The sequence below is a fragment of the Brachyistius frenatus genome, unplaced genomic scaffold, assembly GCF_029030835.1.
Source record: "Brachyistius frenatus isolate BFR_SWC_R1_liver_20210118 unplaced genomic scaffold, ASM2903083v1 Contig_27, whole genome shotgun sequence".
In the NCBI taxonomy this organism is placed as follows: Eukaryota; Metazoa; Chordata; class Actinopteri; family Embiotocidae; genus Brachyistius; species Brachyistius frenatus.
The window spans coordinates 3,306,610-3,327,461 of NW_027210626.1; the positions used below are offsets into that span (position 1 = coordinate 3,306,610).

General features: G+C 38.6%; 4 protein-coding genes across 4 annotated transcripts; all 4 read left to right on the forward strand.

The window, feature by feature from the left end:
- Positions 1–594: 594 nt before the first annotated feature.
- On the forward strand, positions 595–1,563 carry LOC138620845 (olfactory receptor 14A16-like). The gene has a single exon (XM_069698428.1). The coding sequence runs from the start codon at positions 595–597 to the stop codon at positions 1,561–1,563; it is 969 nt and encodes a 322-aa protein (XP_069554529.1).
- Positions 1,564–3,861: 2,298 nt separating this feature from the next.
- On the forward strand, positions 3,862–4,785 carry LOC138620846 (olfactory receptor 51E1-like). The gene has a single exon (XM_069698430.1). The coding sequence runs from the start codon at positions 3,862–3,864 to the stop codon at positions 4,783–4,785; it is 924 nt and encodes a 307-aa protein (XP_069554531.1).
- A 2,014-nt stretch (positions 4,786–6,799) lies between these two features.
- LOC138620859 (olfactory receptor 11H6-like) lies at positions 6,800–7,729 on the forward strand. Its single transcript, XM_069698444.1, has one exon. It carries the CDS (start codon positions 6,800–6,802, stop codon positions 7,727–7,729), a length of 930 nt encoding a protein of 309 aa, XP_069554545.1.
- Positions 7,730–10,795: 3,066 nt separating this feature from the next.
- LOC138620860 (olfactory receptor 2K2-like) lies at positions 10,796–11,725 on the forward strand. Its single transcript, XM_069698445.1, has one exon. The coding sequence runs from the start codon at positions 10,796–10,798 to the stop codon at positions 11,723–11,725; it is 930 nt and encodes a 309-aa protein (XP_069554546.1).
- Positions 11,726–20,852: the final 9,127 nt, after the last annotated feature.

Consider the following 20,852-nt stretch of genomic DNA (forward strand, 5'->3'; position numbering starts at 1 on the left):
TTCAAAGCTTTGAATTGTCTGGCAATCTTCTAACTCCTTATGAGCCTGATCGTTGCTTGACATCTTCTGGCAGGGTCCTGCTTATCATTTCTAACGAAGTCCGGGCCCCTCAACTGTGGAAATATCAGTCCTCTTTTAAACCTCTTCTCAAAACACACTTTTGCCGTATGGCTTTTTGTTAACTGACGGTATTCATTGTAATCTTTTAATTATCTTGTCTATATCTGGAATTCGTTCATTTTTATTCATTATTTCATTGTATTTATTTTAAAGCACTTTGTAAGCTTTTTTAGAAAGGTGCCATATAAATAAAGTTTATTAATATTATCGATATTTGTTGTAGTGATGTTCTTGGCGGTTACATTGAAATATACATTACATAAATGAATAACTAAGTCAGTGAGAGCAGTCACGTCACTGATTGGATGTGTTAGGGCCGCTGTCTAACGATGTCACCGAGTGTTACTGCCACACGAGGATATAAACTCATGGTAACACAACCTGCGAGGGAGAGAAAGACAGGACAGGACACTCCTTTCTCCTCCCAGAAAAGTAGGTCTTGCAAATGTAATTACGTTTCTGTGTAGTATTGGAATGACATCCAAAAAAACCTACCATTTTATGATGGATAATGTGTCGGTGATCACTATGTTGACTCTGTCAGGGTTAAGTGGGACAGCAAACAGAGTGAGTCTCTTTGCTCTCACTTTGCTGTGTTACTTTGTGATTTGGCTAGTAAATGTCACCATTATTGTGGTAATCATTGTGGATAAAAGCCTTCATAAACCCATGTACATCTTCCTCTGTAATCTGTGCATGAACGGACTCTATGGGACGGCAGGCTTTTACCCTAAATTCCTCAGTGACCTTCTGTCTACCGCTCATGTCATCTCTTACGCCGGATGTCTCCTGCAGGGTTTTGTGATACACTCGTCAGCTGTTGCTGACCTCTCTCTTCTTGTGCTGATGGCCTACGACAGATACGTGGCTATATGTCGACCTCTAGTGTACCACTCTGTGATGACTAGACAAAGAATGTGTGTGCTTGTGTGTTTTGCTTGGCTTGTCCCCTTGTATTTGGTGTTCCTGAGCACAATAACCACATTAACAACAAGGTTATGTGGCTCGCACATCCCGAAGATCTACTGTGTTAACTGGTTAGTTACTAATCTGGCTTGTTCAACTTCCATAGCAAGAATTATCATTCCAGCTTTTAACTACACTTTTTACTTTTGTCATGCTGTTTTTGTTGTGTGGACTTATGCATATTTGGTCAGAACCTGCATCACATCCAAAGAGAACAGAAGTAAATTCATGCAGACATGTGTACCGCATATATTCGCTTTGATAGTTGTTGTTTCATCTTTGCTTTTTGATTTGTTGTACATGCGATTTGGTTCAAAGCAGTTATCACAAAGTGTTCAGAATTTCATAGCGATGGAGTTTCTCCTCATTCCTCCGATTTTCAATCCGCTCGTTTATGGCTTCAAAATGACTAAAATAAGACAGAGCATTTTAAGTTTTGTACGTGGTAAAAGTTGTGTTTCTAAATTAAAGTCATGAGTTGGTATGTACAGAGAAAAATTCTGAGAACATATATCTGACTTTGGAGAAATATCAAATACATAAAACAATATTGCTAGAAATCTGACATTCACTTATTGCAGGCTGTACAGTGGTGTCGAAACTGCACTTCAAGAAAGTGATCTGGAAGAAGCACTCTGGCACAGAAAACTCTCAAATTATATTTAACAATTATGTTCCTCAGTCTGTAGCTTTTAATGAATCTGTACCTCATCATAAAATGTATGGCTTGCTTCCTATAGCTGCACCTTCAAAAATCAAATGCATGAGTAGACGTGAGAAGATCTTCGTCTCTGTGAGTTACCCCTCAAGGAAAACAGCAGCACACAAGCAGAACATGAAGAGAAGAACAGTTATCTGTAGACTAACACACCACAGTCAAGACTACTTGTCCAGTGCAGCTGTTGTACGCATGACACACAACGTTCAAATGCTCTGAAGTAACTGTCTAGAAATCTGAGGCAGTTTATTTACCTCCTAAAAAAAACCTGTTAACTGTCTGAACATTTTCTCTGTGCAGTGTTTCCTAACGAAGATTTGTTATTAAGATGAACAAAAAATATAACATGGCCACTATGTTAATGATTTATTCAACTGAGTAAAATATGCTAACTGCCATGACTGCAGTGGCAGCTCGCTTGTACACACGTGCGTGATGCTGTAATGTATGTAAAAGATTGTGCGTGTTCTTTTTGTTGTTTATCTTCATTAAAGTGTGGTCTCCCAAAATCAAACACTTCAATATGATGCTCAGTGGATCGTTAGGGTTTAGAATAAAAAAAGATTTGTTCAGGAACATTACTTTTTCCTCTGACCTTTTTCTTGTAAATCACAAATGTGTTCTCAAATTATTACACTAATGTCTCCTTTGTTCACATCCTCAATTGCACTGTAGTTTTCTTTATCAAAAAACAAGGTAAAACTACACTGCTAATGTTACTTTCCAGGCTCAGAGTCTATTCAGCAATGAAAAGCTCCACCTCTAAATGTTCCAAAGTCATCAGGTAAATCGCAGCATGCAAGCATCAGATTTTACAGCCAACACAGTCATCCGGTCAATGATGCTGGAGACACTACAAGTCCTGATAAATGCTAAATTAATAGTGCTGTTTATCAAAAAGAAAATTGCACAAACAGGTGAAACAAACTCAGACCTCGCAACTTCAGTCTCACATTAGTCCCTGGAACGTGTCAAAGATTCCAATAAAAGACACCAAATGACCAAAAAAGGTCTCTGCAACACTGTTTTTGCTCACAAATCAACATCATTTTAAGGTCATCCAAATGTGGCCACTTATTGCTCCAAAAAAACAAAACTGCAACAGAAAAAAATGATGAATTTAAGGCTTCAACATGGAAATTTACAAATCAGTTGATACCAGTGCAGAGCGATCTGCGGTTTTAGCTCTACGAAACTTTACAACAAATCCCTCAGATTACTAACATAAGACAGTAAATAGATATCTAAATTAGAAAGAGTGAGGGGATCCCTACACGTTCTCTTACAACTAAACTGACCTGAAATGAACAGATGGTTTCAGGAAGTGATTTAGTTTAGTTTGTCCCCCCAGATAAAAACAAAAATCAAACGAATCATTCATAAACAACTCCACACTAATCTATGTCAGTTTCTTCCATTTAAAAAGACTAAAGGCTTGAAAGTAGGAATAATATCGGTGGAAATGAATCATTAGGTAACTTTTCTACAAGTTCAATAGACAGAAATCCTGTCGTGGTGTTAAATATTTTACTCCCCAAAATCAAACAGGATGAATAATCTTCCAATAACACAATATTTCTTTAGGTATGAAAGCACTGCTTGTGAAATCCACTTGTCTGATGATTACTGGAAAAGGTTCTTTAAAGTTTGGTGACAAGTTGCAGGTGAAAAACATTCCCAGCGCCACCTGGGGAGTTTTACCACTGAGGCTTTGTTTGTCTCGAGAGCAGTGAAGTGAGACACTGTGTCAACGTATTCCTCTAGCTGCTAAATATAAAGACTTTCCACTCACAGTCAGGGACATTAAAGTTTCTTGACTGTGACAGGTGTGAGATATATTCAAACTTAACGAATCGAGGTTTGTAGTTTTTGTACATTATTTATCTTTGTAACAAATAGGTAACTACACATTTAGTGCTTAGTCTCTATTGTACAACTTTCAGGACCATCATATCATAATTTCTACAACTATACAAACAACATTGAAAAGTATTTTTTAGAGAAGGGTGTAAGGATTTTTCTCTCAAGGACTCTTTGGTTCAGTCTGATTGTGTGAAATGGAAAACAGCACTATGTTTTACTTTAACCTCACCATGTTTGTGCCCCTTGGGTCTTATGGCTATGCAGCTTTTGTCTTGTGCTTCCTGCTGTTTGCCTTTATTATCTCTGCTAATCTTGTTATAATCGTGGTAATATCACGGGAGAGAACACTGCATCAGCCAATGTATATTTTCATTGCATTTTTATCCTTCAACTCTCTGTTCGGCTCGACTGGTTTCTTCCCCAGATTCCTCATGGACCTCCTGTCTGAAACTCATTTGATCTCACGTCCTGCTTGTTTCACTCAGATCTATGTGATTTACTCGTACGCTTCCAATGAAATGACCATCCTGAGTGTTATGGCGTACGATAGATACGTTGCTGTATGTGATCCTTTACATTATCACAACAGGATGACTGCTAAGACCGTACGTAGATTGGCAGCATACGCTTTGATCTGTCCGGCCTTTTTTGTTGCGACATGTCTGTATTTGAGCATAAGGCTTCCTTTGTGTGGCAACAACCTCCTGAAAGTATATTGTGCCAACTGGAACATTGCTAAACTGTCATGTGTTTCCACATTTGTCAACAATATTATTGGCCTGTCCTTAACCACTGTTATGGCATTTCTTCCCCTGATCTACGTCTTGTATACTTACTTTCAAATTGTGCTTGTGTGCAGGAAAAGTTCATCTGAATTCAAAAGTAAAGTGTTTCAAACCTGCTTACCACACATCATTTCATTTGTCAGTTATTTTATCGCTATATTTTGTGATATTGTATTAAGTCGTGTCAAGCTAAACCGATTTCTTGCTGTTGTTTTGTCTTTGGAGTTTGTGATGATTCCTCCGCTTTTCAACCCTCTTGTGTACGGCCTCCACTTACCCGATATCAGACGACACATTTTCCGGATGTTGCATTTTGCAAAACCTTTCTCTTAAACAGTTATTTAAAAATGATGTACTTAATATATTTATATCCCGTTCTCTGTGAAAAAACTCTCTGTTAAAGGCAGCAATGTCTGTCTGAGGTTCTCTGACTCAGTTTTCACAAAATAAAAGTTAACTAAACTGCAACGCCCTGATTAAAGTGTCAATTAAAAGTTTCGTTTCATAAAGTGTAACCGGACAATCTGCTCTGAGATACTTGGGAAACCAGGAAATACTTTCAAACAGGAAACATTCACATTCAACATCTAATTGAGTAAAATTTGAAGGCTTAATCATATTAACTAAAATGTAAATGATGCTACTATCAGAATTTACATAACTGGCCAAACAAAAGATTTTGTTTTGTTTTTTGTTTTTACGTTGCATTTTTAAGGTGAAACAAAAGACTATTCAAAGTAAAATATCCTTTATAATTCACCACCTGACAAACACACAATAAGCTATAAAATGTTCAATGAAGAAGCAGTGCAATGCAAAATCAACAGCAAGAAGGCCGGATAGGAAAATCACTGGGGGCAAGAGGGCAGCACAGTTCATTTTGTAAAATAATAGCAACAAGTAACATAGTGTTAGTACATTGATTAAACTATCCCATTCGCCCCTTTTGTGGTTAGTCAGTAAAATACAAGATGAACATAGTAAATAAGTTCGGTCCCTTTTATGATTAAATCATAAACCTAGATTAAATCATAAAAGGTAAATTCCTGACAGACAGAGGGTGCTTATAGCAGGTCCATACACATACTTGTTAAAGGTGAAAACAGTGAAACACTATCCAGACTGGAGATTGAATAGCCCCGTTTTTTGGGATTAAATTTTCATTGAAACTTTGTATTTGCTAATGTGCACGTTTGATGAGCCTATAATTGAAGAAGCATTTGGAAGATTGCGGTATCTCATGGAGGAGGTTTGGAAAATTGTTGGAAACAAACTCAGAGGAAGAGAAATAACTTACTCTTGCTGAACATGAAGGGGGTTTAGTCATCTAGGTTTACTGCCTTTTAGTGACAATTACTGCAATCCTTTCTGTGTTGGGATTTGGAAAGTCTTTGACTCCTCTTTACAGCTCACTGACTGGGTTGTTTGAATTCACTTCGTCATCATCGGTTGCTTCCTTTGAAGGATAAACCGATATCAGTATTATAGTTCAGGCTGGATGCAATTCTCTCTCCAGGCCTAATAGTGGTGTATGTAAAAGAAGTAGCCTCTCTGTTGGACACTAAAATATTGGTTTCAGATTTAGAATGATCAAGAAATTTATCATTTTGGAAATGTGATCACTTTGTTGACTCCATCAGGGTTAAGTGGCACATCAAATTACAGAGTAGCTCTCTTTGGGTGTTTTACAGTGTCAAATTAATACATAAGAAGACCAGATTAACACCTCATACTGATGCCTATGTATTCACTCACAAATTCTGTAGCACAATCTTTAATACGTATCTGGACGTCTTTTTCAATTATACATTTTTTATATATTATACCACAGAATTGTCAAGTAATAAATTGTGATTTACAGGAGGAAGATTGTAAAATGCTTTAAGTTAATGCATCTAATCACCTATCAAAACCAGTAACTGTACTTCACTGTCAGTTAAAGAGGGCAGAAGACAGGAGACACTGGTTTGGCACAAAGTAAACTGGTGTAAGAGCCAAAATATAACACTGCTGTTTCTGTTTAATGAATCAAGTGACAACCTGACATTTCATTTAGAGGGGGCACTGATGTAATGAGTTTCATCAATTCAGAAAATAAATACATGATGTTGGTCAAAGTAATTGTTGTTTTGTTCCCTTCGAGACTAGCTTGTTTAATTGCACGAACTAACAGCTTTAATTCCCAGCTGCATGTTTGCTGCTGTTGTCAAAGCTCTTATTAACAGGTGGTGTAGAGTACAACAGACTTTCCTGGGGATGTAGCTACAGCGCAGTGTAACCCCTTCATCTGTAGATACTTATGCTTTTGATCTAGGAAATACACTGAGTGAAAGTTTTTTCTGTGATTATGGATAACACATCTGTTGAAAGGATTTTCATTTTAACAGGGTTTAATGAGACATTTAATTACAGAGTCACTCTCTTCACATTTACTTTACTGTATTACTGTGTGATTTTGTTTTTCAATATCTCTATTGTTATGATCATTATCATGGATGAAAACCTGCATGAACCCATGTACATTTTACTGGTCAGTTTGTGCATAAATGCTATTTATGGGACCACAGGTTTTTACCCCAAATATCTCTTAGATTTACTTTCGTCTACTCAAGAAATCTCATATGAAGGCTGCCTTTTACAGGCTTTTGTCATGTACTCATTTGCTTGCGTTGATTTGTCCATTCTAGCAGTCATGGCCTACGACAGATATCTGGCTATATGTCGACCACTGCACTACCACTCTTTCATGACCAAGAGGAGGCTCTCTCTGCTGGTATGTTTCGCCTGGTTTACACCTTTCTGCACTTTCTCCATCAATATCCTGCTGACATCTAGACTGAAGTTGTGTGGATCAAAACTTAACAAACTGTTTTGTGTTAACTGGATAATTGTTAAACTTGCTTGTCCTGAAGCTGACACCTTTTCAAACACTGTCTTTGCATATATCACCATTTTCATTTATGTGTTACATGGGTTTTTCATCATTTGGACTTACTTGCATCTTGTTAAAACATGTGCGAGGTCCAAAGATGACCGGATAAAGTTCATGCAGACATGCGTGCCCCATTTGACCTCTTTAACCACCTTTGTTTTTACAATAGTTTTTGATTTGATGTACATGAGATTTGGCTCCACAGACTTACCTCAAAGTCTGCAAAACTTCATCGGTATAGAATTTCTCCTCATTCTTCCAGTTGTGAATCCTCTCATATATGGATTGAAACTAACCAAAATAAAAAACAGAATTCAGGATTTAGTTGGTCACAGAAGAAAATGACCAATTTTAACAAGTTTCCGTCATTATTTTACAAGGATCCCAAAGGGCAGTGAGCAGTGAGATAAGCGGTGCAGTAGATTTAGTTTGGTTGAGCATGAGTGAAACAAGAGAAAAGAGTTACAGGCACATTACGAGCGTGACGGGTCCTATTTGGACCAGAAGAAATATGTGTCAGCAAAACATCAGCTGCAACTTTCCCTTTCTTAATCATAGTTAGTTTTCTAGCTCATTTCTTGCTGTTCAGTTTGTCTCATTTTCTCCAACATAACTGCTCTCCATCTCATTAAGGCATATATAGTGTGCAACATTTACATTTTTAATAAATTAACCTTTAGTATGCCTTCACAGTCTCTTTAGCTCTTATGTTACCAACATCAACATTATTATATTCTGCTATTCTAACCAAGTAATGTTTTGTTCAATGATATGAAGGAGTTTCTTTTTTGTCTGTATGAAACAAAACAAAAAGGCCAGAGCAAAACAGCTTGAAAGTAAATTGACTAAATGCTCCCAGTTTGGTAGAAACAGCTCAGCTCCACTCTGCCATGGACCTGCAGCACATAAGGACCAAGGAGAAGCTACCACATCCATTTCATATGTTGAAATTTCCATTTGTCACTTTACACATCACGCCAGAACCTTCAGAACGAGGGATGGATACCGAGTGTCAATACTTTTACAGTACTTTTTATTATTTCACTCGTGTAACAAAAGTAGCTTGTACAAAGTTTTAAATGCAGTGATTAAACGTTTCCTGTGGAGGTTTTGACTTGTAGCAGGTGATATGGAGTCCCTGATTTATTTATTCATCTCTCACACACACAAACACACGATCACACACATACAATTAGTTGCGGGTGACATATTACACAGTCCTGTCAATGGTTTCACACTCATATACTGATCAGCAGGTGCCAATAACACACAGTACCCTGAAATATTCCAACAAAGACAGGAAAGAAGAAGACTGCTGCCAAGTGAACTTGAATATAGCCTATAGTGTAAATGATGCTGGTTTTAGTATTGGCTGTATTTAAAAATGCACTTTGCAAATGGCTTGAGTAAAAAAATGCATTCCACGTCAGGGTTGCACACAATGTATTATGTAGGTTTTATTTGACTTGCAGTGCCAATGATAAATACCTTTGTTTCAGTTAAAGGAATTTAACAGTGTGCTGGCGATTGGAAGGTTTTCCCCAAAAATTACAACAATTATAACGAGAACAAAACACCCTTTTTGTGCTGCAAACTTTGTCCTTGCTCCTCCCCTGACCCCATACCGCATCCGTCTCCACTGCTTTCACCTGCAGCCAAACCTGGTTCCTCCTGATCCCCGTGCATAAAATAAAACTCCAAGCATTAGAAAAGGTGTATTTGGAAGGATTGTGACAAAAGTTGGCAGAGCTACAGACAGAGCTCTAATATTATAATGCAGTTAAATTAATATTCTACATTTGCACATTATAGTCAATTTTCACTTTTTTTCTACCAACTTCTCCAAGATTGTGCAAACAGATGAGGTGACGGATAGACATATTTGTGAAATGACAGCAGCCAGTGGTGCACAGACAATTTCTGGAGTGAGATATCCTAGAGTTAAACAAAGAGTTTGATTTTGGGAGATCATTTTCTAAGTTAGACTCCAGCTTGTGTTCCGTGTTACTCTTTGGTGGGTAATATTCTGGTGTTCATTCGCTGAGTGTTGAGGAGCATGATTCAAAACCTGCACAGCTTTGCTGCATTAGCATTTCCCAGCATGCCTTCGTTATTTCTTTGTAACTTTTGAGAATAAAGCAACCAAATTAAATCCAAGTGATTGGCAGAAATTACATTTAGTTTTGAAAAAACATGCTGTTTATTGATATTTCAATGAAGACATAATGATAAATAAAATGGGGCTATCGTTCAAAGCCATAAGTGTACATTGTCGGAACGTATTATATCACAATCACAGTTGAATTGTAGCATGTGATTAGTTTGCAACTTGCAATGAAACCCTTCATGCAACATTAATTGTTGCACTCTGCATATAATCACTGTGTATAATTGTTAAAAGGAAATTGGTGATGAATATTTTATTATCTTGTTGTCAGTATTACCTGGAACCTTTATGGTGTGTTGAACTTTTAACCAAATGAATGTCAAATAATTCATTTATTGAAATGTTGACTGTTAACACTGTGGAAGAGTTCATATTAACATAACTCAAGATTAAAGTAAATGTACACTTCATTGGAGTCAAGTTAAACTCCTGAAAAGTGTCAAAAATCAACTCCAAGAAAAGATTTACTTTCACTCTGCTTGAGAGTGAATTCGATGGTCTCACATGTAGAAGCAAAAAGAGTTGATCTGAACTCAGAGAGAGTTTATTCCAAAGATGGGAATTTAATGTGTGGGTCCTCCTGTATGAATGGAGTCCATACACTGAAATTACACTTCTAGAAAATGTTTACAAAGGCTATGACACAGATTAAATTGTAACATATGCCTGTAACAGACACCCAGCATGAGAGGGTTAGCCTTTACACGCAGTCACGTTGTCAACTAGCTGCAGGAAGGAAAAAATGCAAATGCCGAGCAAGATTTCTGGTACTTTATCGGCATTGTGCTCAATATTAGGTGAGGACAGTCTGGGTTCAGGGGACCATGTGCCTATAAACGATCACATACTGTACTCAAAACCTCCTTTTTTTTTGTTGCTTTTAAAGATCCAGCCTACTTCATTTAAAAATGCTCTGTTTCCATTTGATTTTACACAAGTTTCAGTTTACTGAATAATATATTTAATAGTATTTACATATTCTACTTTTTTCTGACTCTGGCCTAAGTAATTACATTGTTGTTTTGTTTAGGTCTACACCAGCTTCCCTTGGTGCACCAATGAACATCTCAAATTCCCAGCTGTGAATATTGTTGTAGAAAAAAAAGCTGTTCATAACAGCAGTAGTAGAGGGACAAGAGCCTGTTAGAGATGTAGCTACAGCAGCACAATGTAACCTCTTCCTCTGTAGACACTTATGCTGTTACGCTAGTAAAGTGGAGTTTGTGAATGTTTTTTCTGTGATTATGGATAACATATCTGTTGGAAGGATTTTCATTTTAACAGGGTTTAATGAGACATTTAATTACAGAGTCACTCTCTTCACATTTACTTTACTGTATTACTGTGTGATTTTGTTTTTCAATATCTCTATTGTTATGATCATTATCATGGATGAAAACCTGCATGAACCCATGTACATTTTACTGGTCAGTTTGTGCATAAATGCTATTTATGGGACCACAGGTTTTTACCCCAAATATCTCTTAGATTTACTTTCATCTACTCAAGAAATCTCATATGAAGGCTGCCTTTTACAGGCTTTTGTCATGTACTCATTTGCCTGCGTTGATATGTCCATTCTAGCACTCATGGCCTACGACAGATATCTGGCTATATGTCGACCACTGCACTACCACTCTTTCATGACCAAGAGGAGGCTCTCTCTGCTGGTATGTTTCGCCTGGCTTACACCTTTCTGCACTTTCTCCATCAATATCCTGCTGACATCTAGACTGAAGTTGTGTGGATCAAAACTTAACAAACTGTTTTGTGTTAACTGGATAATTGTTAAACTTGCTTGTCCTGAAGCTGACACCTTTTCAAACACTGTCTTTGCATATATCTCAATTTTAATTTATGTGTTACATGGGTTTTTCATCATTTGGACTTACTTGCATCTTGTTAAAACATGTGCGAGGTCCAAAGATGACCGGATAAAGTTCATGCAGACATGCGTGCCCCATTTGACCTCTTTAACCACCTTTGTGTTTGCAGTAATTATTGATTTGATGTACATGAGATTTGGCTCAACAGACTTACCTCAAAGTCTGCAAAACTTCATCGGTATAGCATTTCTCCTCATTCTTCCAGTTGTGAATCCTCTCATATATGGATTGAAACTAACCAAAATAAGAAACAGAATTCAGGATTTAGTTGGTCACAGAAGAAAATGAACAATTTTAACAAGTTTCCGTCATTATTTTACAAGGATCCCAAAGGGCAGTGAGCAGTGAGATAAGCGGTGCAGTAGATTTAGTTTGGTTGAGCATGAGTGAAACAAGAGAAAAGAGTTACAGGCACATTACGAGCGTGACGGGTCCTATTTGGACCAGAAGAAATATGTGTCAGCAAAACATCAGCTGCAACTTTCCCTTTCTTAATCATAGTTAGTTTTCTAGCTCATTTCTTGCTGTTCAGTTTGTCTCATTTTCTCCAACATAACTGCTCTCCATCTCATTAAGGCATATATAGTGTGCAACATTTACATTTTTAACAAATTAACCTTTAGTATGCCTTCACAGTCTCTTTAGCTCTTATGTTACCAACATCAACATTATTATATTCTGCTATTCTAACCAAGTAATGTTTTGTTCAATGATATGAAGGAGTTTCTTTTTTGTCTGTATGAAACAAAACAAAAAGGCCAGAGCAAAACAGCTTGAAAGTAAATTGACTAAATGCTCCCAGTTTGGTAGAAACAGCTCAGCTCCACTCTGCCATGGACCTGCAGCACATAAGGACCAAGGAGAAGCTACCACATCCATTTCATATGTCGAAATTTCCATTTGTCACTTTACACATCACGCCAGAACCTTCAGAACGAGGGATGGATACCGAGTGTCAATACCTTTACAGTACTTTTTATTATTTGATTGGTGTAACAAAAGTAGCTTGTACAAAGTTTTAAATGCAGTGATTAAACGTTTCCTGTGGAGGTTTTGACTTGTAGCAGGTGATATGGAGTCCCTGATTTATTTATTCATCTCTCACACACACAAACACACGATCACACACATACAATTAGTTGCGGGTGACATATTACACAGTCCTGTCAATGGTTTCACACTCATATACTGATCAGCAGGTGCCAATAACACACAGTACCCAGAAATATTCCAACAAAGACAGGAAAGAAGAAGACTGCTGCCAAGTGAACTTGAATATAGCCTATAGTGTAAATGATGCTGGTTTTAGTATTGGCTGTATTTAAAAATGCACTTTGCAAATGGCTTGAGTAAAAAAATGCATTCCACGTCAGGGTTGCACACAATGTACTGTGTAGGTTTTATTTAACTTGCAGTGCCAATGATAAATACCATTGTTTCAGTTAAAGGAATTTAACAGTGTGCTGGTGATTGGAAGGTTTTCCCCCAAAATTACAACAATTATAACGAGAACAAAACACCCTTTTTGTGCTGCAACCTTTGTCCTTGATCCTCCCCTGACCCCATACCGCATCCGTCTCCACTGCTTTCACCTATTTGATTCAAATTACATGTGATTTAGCTTTTCAGATTCAAATCAAAGTCTCCAAAACTTCATTGCAATATAATTTTGAATTTATCCTTCATTTATGAAACCTCTCATACATTGGATTTAAACTGACCAAAATTCAAAACAGAATTTGGTATTTAGTTTAAACTTAAAAGAAAATGATCACCTTTGTCTTAATCATTTATTTTAAAGTAAAAAATCCTCTTGTTTAAGAGTATACATACATCTATGTCATGATACCACACACATGACTGATGAGGGCAGACTTCAGTGTTACTTTACAGTTTTTGGAAAAGATCAGCCAAAAAAAGAAGCATGTTAAGTTTCATGTTTTTGTGAACATGTGACATGTATAAATATATGGACATTTGTACCCTATTTTTTCTCACAATGTAATATATTTAGGGTCTGATTTACTAAGATCTCAAATAAAGGGTACTAAATTGCGTGTTCCTTCCGAAAGTTTGCACTTTTTTTTCACCCGTTTTGTGGGTGATTTACTTAAGAGTGATTGCGTCATTGAAATCAGGTGCAGATCGCTGTATTTAAATGTGGGGTTTGCGTGTGTTAAAGTGATTCCAGCAATGGAAAACAGAGCGACCGCAAAAGGAAATCTGATCCAATTGAAATTAAGAAATATAAATATAACAAGAAAAAAACGCTATATACGAGATTATCAGCAAGAAAGGCAAACTGTAGGAAAACAAAAAGGCAAAAAAAGGCTTAATAATTTAAAAATATACACCAGAATGATGTTTATTTAAAAAAAAAAAAAAAAAATTCAGTTCTACAATTCACAAAACATTTTTAAAATAAAGTGAGTAAGAACTGGTTGTTTAATAAGTCTGTGATTCAGTCAGTGGCCGGCTGCCGCTGTAAAACCAGCTTTGCAAAAGAACCTATTTCATCTGTTTCTCTCTGTAAATGAAAAACAGAGCAGCCACCTGCAAAGCTCGTTAGTTCACTCCCATGGGCACAAGAGAGCTGCTTCCTCTTTAAAGGAAGAAACATCATCAGTGCCAAAATAAAGGACGATAGAATTATGAAATGAAAAAACTATATAATAAAAAAAAACATGTTTTTAGTGACAATTAATTTATTCATTAAAAACAAAGGCTCAATAACCATCATTTCAAAATGTTTTTCAACTTGAATTTAAAGTTGTTCAAATGTATTAATTATGACATGGAACATGCATGCATACATACAGAGAGCAATTTCACTTTATTTTTGTGTTAGGTTTGTTTTCATTTATGAATTTGAAATCTTAAACTCCCTTATTATACTGGCAGCATTTATTTTGATATGAATCTTTTTTTCTGTAAGATTTTAGGAGATTTAATCCCGTTTCCATAAATTTCCGTCCTGCAAGTTGACGGTTGCTGAGGTATGTGACGCATGAAACCCGGTCTGAATCAATGGTTTTTGGAAGGTCTTGGAAGGTCTTCATTTAGGCCTGGCGACTGATAGGACCATGTTGGACCGAGTCTGCTCCAGTCTGACTGCTGCTGTTGACAGTCAGCAGATAAAGTCATATAATGGGTGTCACTACCATGTTTGATATTTGCAGCTGAGATGCCTCTCCATTTAGGATTTAAACCAAACTCCAAAAGTTTTTTTTTTTTTCGTGATTTTTTTTTTTTAGGGGCAAAATGCCTTGCACAAAAGGAGAGTGAGCAGCTGGTTGCTGTCCATGTTGTTTGGGTAAAAGAGCACACAGGCATGGGCTGTCTTGCAGGATTTGTGAGGTCATCTACCTCCAGGAATCGGAAATCTTCCTGTCAAAGACTAAAACCAGTGCACGGTGGTGTAAACGGTCTTTAAGTGTCTTTGTAAGTTTCAGCTAGAGCCCTGCGATGCATTCAGGGTCATTTACTCAGACATTAAACAGCTGTTTTCAGCGAAAGAACGGTATTCTCAGTAAATGGTAAACTGCTTCTAATGCGTTCATATTTCATAAAGCTACTTAGAGGTCCCTACAGACCATCTCACACAGACCGCACTTAACAACAAATCCTTCAGGTGTCATCACAACAACACTTGCTCCCAAACCATTTTAGTGAAGACACATTCTATACTCCGAGACTCCTGCTTGCATCTTGGTTCATAAAACTGCACAGCAAACTCTGTTCTGACTGCCATGTTAGTTTAATTTTTCCTGCCTGCGTGGGCAAACTTTGTTGTTATAATTTGGTGAGCTTAACAAGCATGAACATCAACCACTTTAACCTGAGTCCAGATCAGTCACAATAAGGCAGGAGAAATAATTGCTTTTGAACCACGCGTTCGCATTTACAACCGCTTGCTATTGCCTCTGTAATGTCTAAATTACTGGAGGACTCCGCCAGAAGGCACAACAGAGAAACAAGGATAACATTAGTCCATTCGGATTTGCCTGATGTAAACGATAAACATGGCAACAATCAAAAGGGCCACTACTTTTCTTATTTTCAGATCACAGGGGGGACAAAACACTCCATCTGCACTGTCCCCACTTCATGCAATTTTCCACGATGCATCAGGATAACGGTCTCGGACTTGTTTCCGTTTAGTTTTGCAGGTCCCCGACCCCGTCACATCTCCACACTGCCCCTGCACCGTCCTCGCCAGTTATTTTAGCCAATAATTAACACATGTAACCACATCTGAACATGGAGAAAAGAAAGGAGCAGTGGTGTAGGTCAGTTTGTTTGATGGAGGGTGAGGATTAAAAGAGCAAAATACACTTTGAGAGTTACAGGAAGGAGGACTTAGCTTCTCTTGTGCTCCAAGCCAGGCAGGGAACAGCCTCCAAGTATATCCGAAGGAAGACGGATACACTTCCCTTCCAAACACCCTCCAGGGATCTGAACACTTCCTCAGCCCAGGATTCAGGAAATATCCAGCAGGTTCTTTTTTTTTTTTTTTTTTTACTACTGCCACTCTTTCTTTATTTACTTCTTGTATGTAGTTGATTGTTTTTCTTAAAGCAGTTAGGTAGGTTGAGTAGAAACTGAATTCCATTTAATTATCCCACTTTTTTTTCACTCTCACTCCTCTCTGCTCTGTCCATGCTGCTTTTGACAGTTTTTGCCCATCCTCCGACTCACAGGTGTGTCTCATTTATCTCCTCCCCTGACCCACTTCCTCTTCCTTTACTTCCAGGAAGTAAAGGGCTCAGTGGCTCTGTTTGCCCCCCCAACTTTATATTTCTGTCATGTCTGTCATCTAGTGGCAGGTTGGCAATGTACAGTATTCTTTTAGTTTTTCTATTTAACTGAAAACAGTCGACTGCTGTGGTCAAAACAACACTGAGTGGCGATGCTGAAACAAAACAGTGAAGCAAGCCAGAGTGAAACATAGAGCTGAAAGAAGCTAAAAAAATAAATAAAAAAAGATCTGCAGAGCTGAGGCTTGAGTTGGTTGTGGGATTATCCCTGAAAGTGACTTTCACATTACACACAGTCATGTGATCCACTGTTGCAATGAAAATGATTGATGATAGCTGCAGTATCAGTGTGTGGTGCTTACCAAATAGAGATCTGAGTGTACTTCTGGCCACCCGTGCATTGATCCTTCTTAAAGTCGCCCTCTCATCTACTTCTTTCCTTTCCCCTCCAGTCATCCTCGAAACTTCTTCATCGGCATTCACATAACCAACCCCTCCTGCCTTTATGTTTCCTTCAACCATTGCGTCGATCTTCCCCAAAAGCTTTGCAACCTGAGCATCATCATCCTCTCCCCAGATGCTTGTGTCTAAAAGGTGGCATCTGTGTCCACATCTCTCCAGAACGGCCTTGAGGAAACCATATTTTTGCAACGTAGGCTCTCCACCGACACGCCTCTCAGGCGCTCACATCTGGTGAACATCACTATCGTGTTCCTCCACAGGGTGTCATTTAACAGCTCGAGAGGTCCCTCTACTGTCCACTCCCTCCCTGCCTCTGTGAGAGCTGACGGCTATAACCACGAGGAAGACTTGAGGTCCCGGAGGGCACACGGTCATGCAGGCCGCCGCGTTCACGTTGAGCAAGCCGGGGTCTCGGACGGAGTAGTGGTTCCACCTCTCGGGGGTGCTGACCACAGCGACTTTACGCCCGTCTTCGAGGACACCTTGTCTCTTAACACGCATCTTCACGTCCCTGCTGACGTCAAACAGCTGTCGGCGGAGGATGGTGTTTCCCGTCGAGCTCTTCCTCCAGCCACTCGTGGCCCAAGAGGACAATCCTCAGCTCCCGGAGACAGCGTCTGTTCCCTGACAGCAGACACGATTATTATTATTATTATTATTTTTTTTTTAAATGAATCCATCAAAGACAGGGGGACAGCACACATGGAAACATTGCTGGACTTATTTGAAACATATTCACCCAACACGTTTGTTACAGGTCAAGGATACACCGTTAATCTTGTTGAGTCAAGTTAATCTTGTCGCTGACAAGTAATTCTGCTCTCCACCTCCAAAAGACTAAAGCTGTAAACGTTACTATTTGTGCTAAAAAAAAAGAGCAAAGTGCAACTCAGCAGCTTACCTCTCCGTGTGGGTGTCCTGCATGGCATTGAAACATTTTCCTCCATCTTTCTGTCTGTCAAAATATCGGTTTCCCTGTGATCCGTAACATTTGAAATCAATATTTTATGCAAACGAAGCTAAAGTAAGGCCACAACGTCAGTCTTCAAAGTCAACCTGAGCTATGAAGTCTAACTCGGATCTCCGTCTGAAAAGAGGTCAAGCTCCAGCCATAATTATCCTGATGAGGAGAGATATCATGTAATTAACACACAGTCAGTAGCTGATATGTTGAAGACCAGGCCCCGAGTTCAGTGTGGGAAATATCCACAAAGGCACTGAAAACGTGGTTTCTCAACATGTTTCTTTCTGCGAGCTGCGGGGGTGTTACAAAAACAATTTCTGGTTATTTCACATTTGGTGAGCCAAAACATGCAGTCTGGCAAAAACAGTTTCAACCTGTTGAACCGTGGCATCTACAAGTCCTGAGGCACTGAGCCCTCAGCAGCAGATACTATAAATGTACACAGTTTATTGCATTATTGGACTTACCTGTTTTTTTTTTTTTTTTTAATGCCCTTGGAATTAAACAATGCAAAATTGGCAAAAATCTGTGAGAAAGTTGAATCATTTAATTAATGTCAACACAGTAATACTTTTTTTTTGTGCGAGTGAAATCTTGTTTTATGCAAAAATCCTTCAGACTGATTGATGAAGTTCTTGTACCCAGGTTACACCTGATGAAGTTTTTGTTACTTGTTTTTCTTGCTGCATGTTATTTTGTGATTGTAAACTGTTCTGGGACCATTTTATATGGTGATTTTACACTTCAAATAGAATTGAACCTCAACAAACACTTGAAGAGATGATTTTTTTTTTTTTTTTTTTTTTAAGAGGATCGTGCACTGCTCACATTCATGATTGCGTCAAACAGTCATTTTCCGTGCTGCCTTTGCTGTTGCATTTCTTGACACGTTTACCCCGACCTGTGCTACTAGTATGCAGTGAAATAGTGGGACAGGAAAACAGCCCCACAACTGCTCACCACAAACTGTCCAGTAAACTTTCAATAAGAAATACCTATAGGTTGTTTTTTTTTTCCCCCAAAATGTGACTTTAAATGATTATTAAGTTGTGACTATTTAAAGTTGTTTAGTAAAACTAAAGGTTTTTGGGGGCGTTTGAAAAGAAAATCCTTGATCAAGTGTTAAAAAAAAAAAAAGAAAAGAAAAAAGAATGACACCGTTTCAGCTCAGCTTTCCCAGGAAAAGCCTTTTTATTCAGATTCAAATTCAGAGTTAATGCCACAGCTGTTGCATTGCCAGTCTGTAAAAGAATCCCCGAGTCAGAATTAACTAAATTCAGTGACTGTGCAATAATGCACATCATGCAAAAAGTTAAGTGACTATAGTAAGAAACCGTGATTAATTACAAAGTCTGAAAAATGCTTTGTTAGCATCGTCTGCGACTGCAGCCTCATGTCCGCGGTTTTAATTAGAAGAGAGGCGTCGCCGACAGTATTCACAGCTCCGTGGCGTCGGGTACAATAACCTTTGCAGACAATTTTGTAACCTGCGCCCAGGAGAACAGCTCAGTTTAAATCTTCTTCCGCTGTAGTTTTCCCTTCGGCGGTACGTTTGGTCGGAGGCTGAAATCACGGTGCCATCATTCGAAAGAGCTACTGCAGAAGAACAGAAGAGCATCTCTTATTTCTAAAACGGAGCGTCATCGTCACCATTTACACTATGTACATATCTGTACAGTCTCTCGACATCCTGCGACGGAAAATCCAAAGTGTCCCGGACATCTGACGGGAGTATCGGTCAATCAAAAAGGTCTAAAGAGCAAGCTAGAAGCACATCTCTACAATTTCTAAAAAAAAAAGTTAACCCTGACATTCATCATTTTTAAGTTATGTACATGGTTTGAATTTACACAGTCCCCATATTGTGTCCCGGTCGCATGACGCTCTACTGCATCTCGATAGAAACATGCGGACGTGTCACGGTGAACGAAGGAGGGTGGATGTCGGTGCGTGTTGATGGAGAAGAAGCGACGAAAGGAGGAAATGGTGGATTGAACGGGCCGGGTACCCGACCGCCGTGCGCACAGAAACTCAACACATATCCAAAGGAGTCAAAAGAATGAGAGCTGCTTCGTGATTAAATCCTTTAATGTTCTCAAGTGTTTAAATCGGAGAAAACATAAAAATAGCTGTAGAAAACAAAAGCTGATGCGCGGAGGTGCCACTAAGTGGATTATCGGTGAGATTTTAAAAAGGTGGCGTGTCTAAAGTGGCGCCAATTTCTGCCGTCATCGGATTATTTTCAAGAATTCGTAAAAAGAAAAAAAGTTACTTTCTCTTAGTAATTAAAACAAACAAAAAAAATAAAATAAAAACGTCCAGTGTAAATCGTTTTAACTTCCGAGCAGCCTTTTCCGCTTTGGAATAGGAGTTTTACTAAATGACAGGATGGGCTGGGCTGCGTGATGTTGTAGGTTGGTTTGGATCTGTTGAAGGAAAATGATAAACTAAAGATCCTAAAGCTTCTGACAAATATCTGAGGTAACTCAAAGTAAAAAAAAAAAAAAAAAAAAAAAGAGAAACTGATTTGAAACAAAATTCTCCATACACCAGAGCCGACGTCGTCCATTCTCATTGATTTCTTCGTGTCGAAACTTTAGAGCAAGCTACTTGTCAGCTAATCCCGACGACTCGCTTTACTGTACCGGCGAACTTTAAAATTTTCAATCTTTGAGTACCACTTTTTTTTTTTTCTTCTTCTTTTTTTTCTGGGGGGTGGGGGGGGGGGGGGGTCGGGGGGAGCTTCAATCTTTTCACACAAAAATGAAGCGGCGCTAATTAAGGCTTGCATGAAATCTGTCTGGCTTGAGTGAAACTACGGGAAACAGGAGGTACACGGCGCATCGCCGCCGAGGAGAGAGAATCCCAAACGAAAGAGAGAGAAAAATCTAGCCAGAAAAAACAACAACAAAAACAAAAAAGATAAATACTACATGTGGCACGGAGGGGGAAGAGGAGGAGGAGGAGGAGAGAGAGAGAGAGAGCGTGACGTCCGACATCCCCTCCGCGGCTCGCTACTGCCGTCGTTCTGGATTTTGGACCGGGAAATGTGGCGGCATTTTGATTCGCGATAACAATTCAAACAGATTAAAGTTTGAAGTTTGGGATGAAGAGATTCCAAAACTGTGAAATGTATGAAACGGAGAAAAAAAAAAAAAAATGGCTGCGCCGACGTCCGGAGAAACCAAACTGTTTGCGCGTCGTGCGTAAAGCAGCCGTCTTTACCCAACGA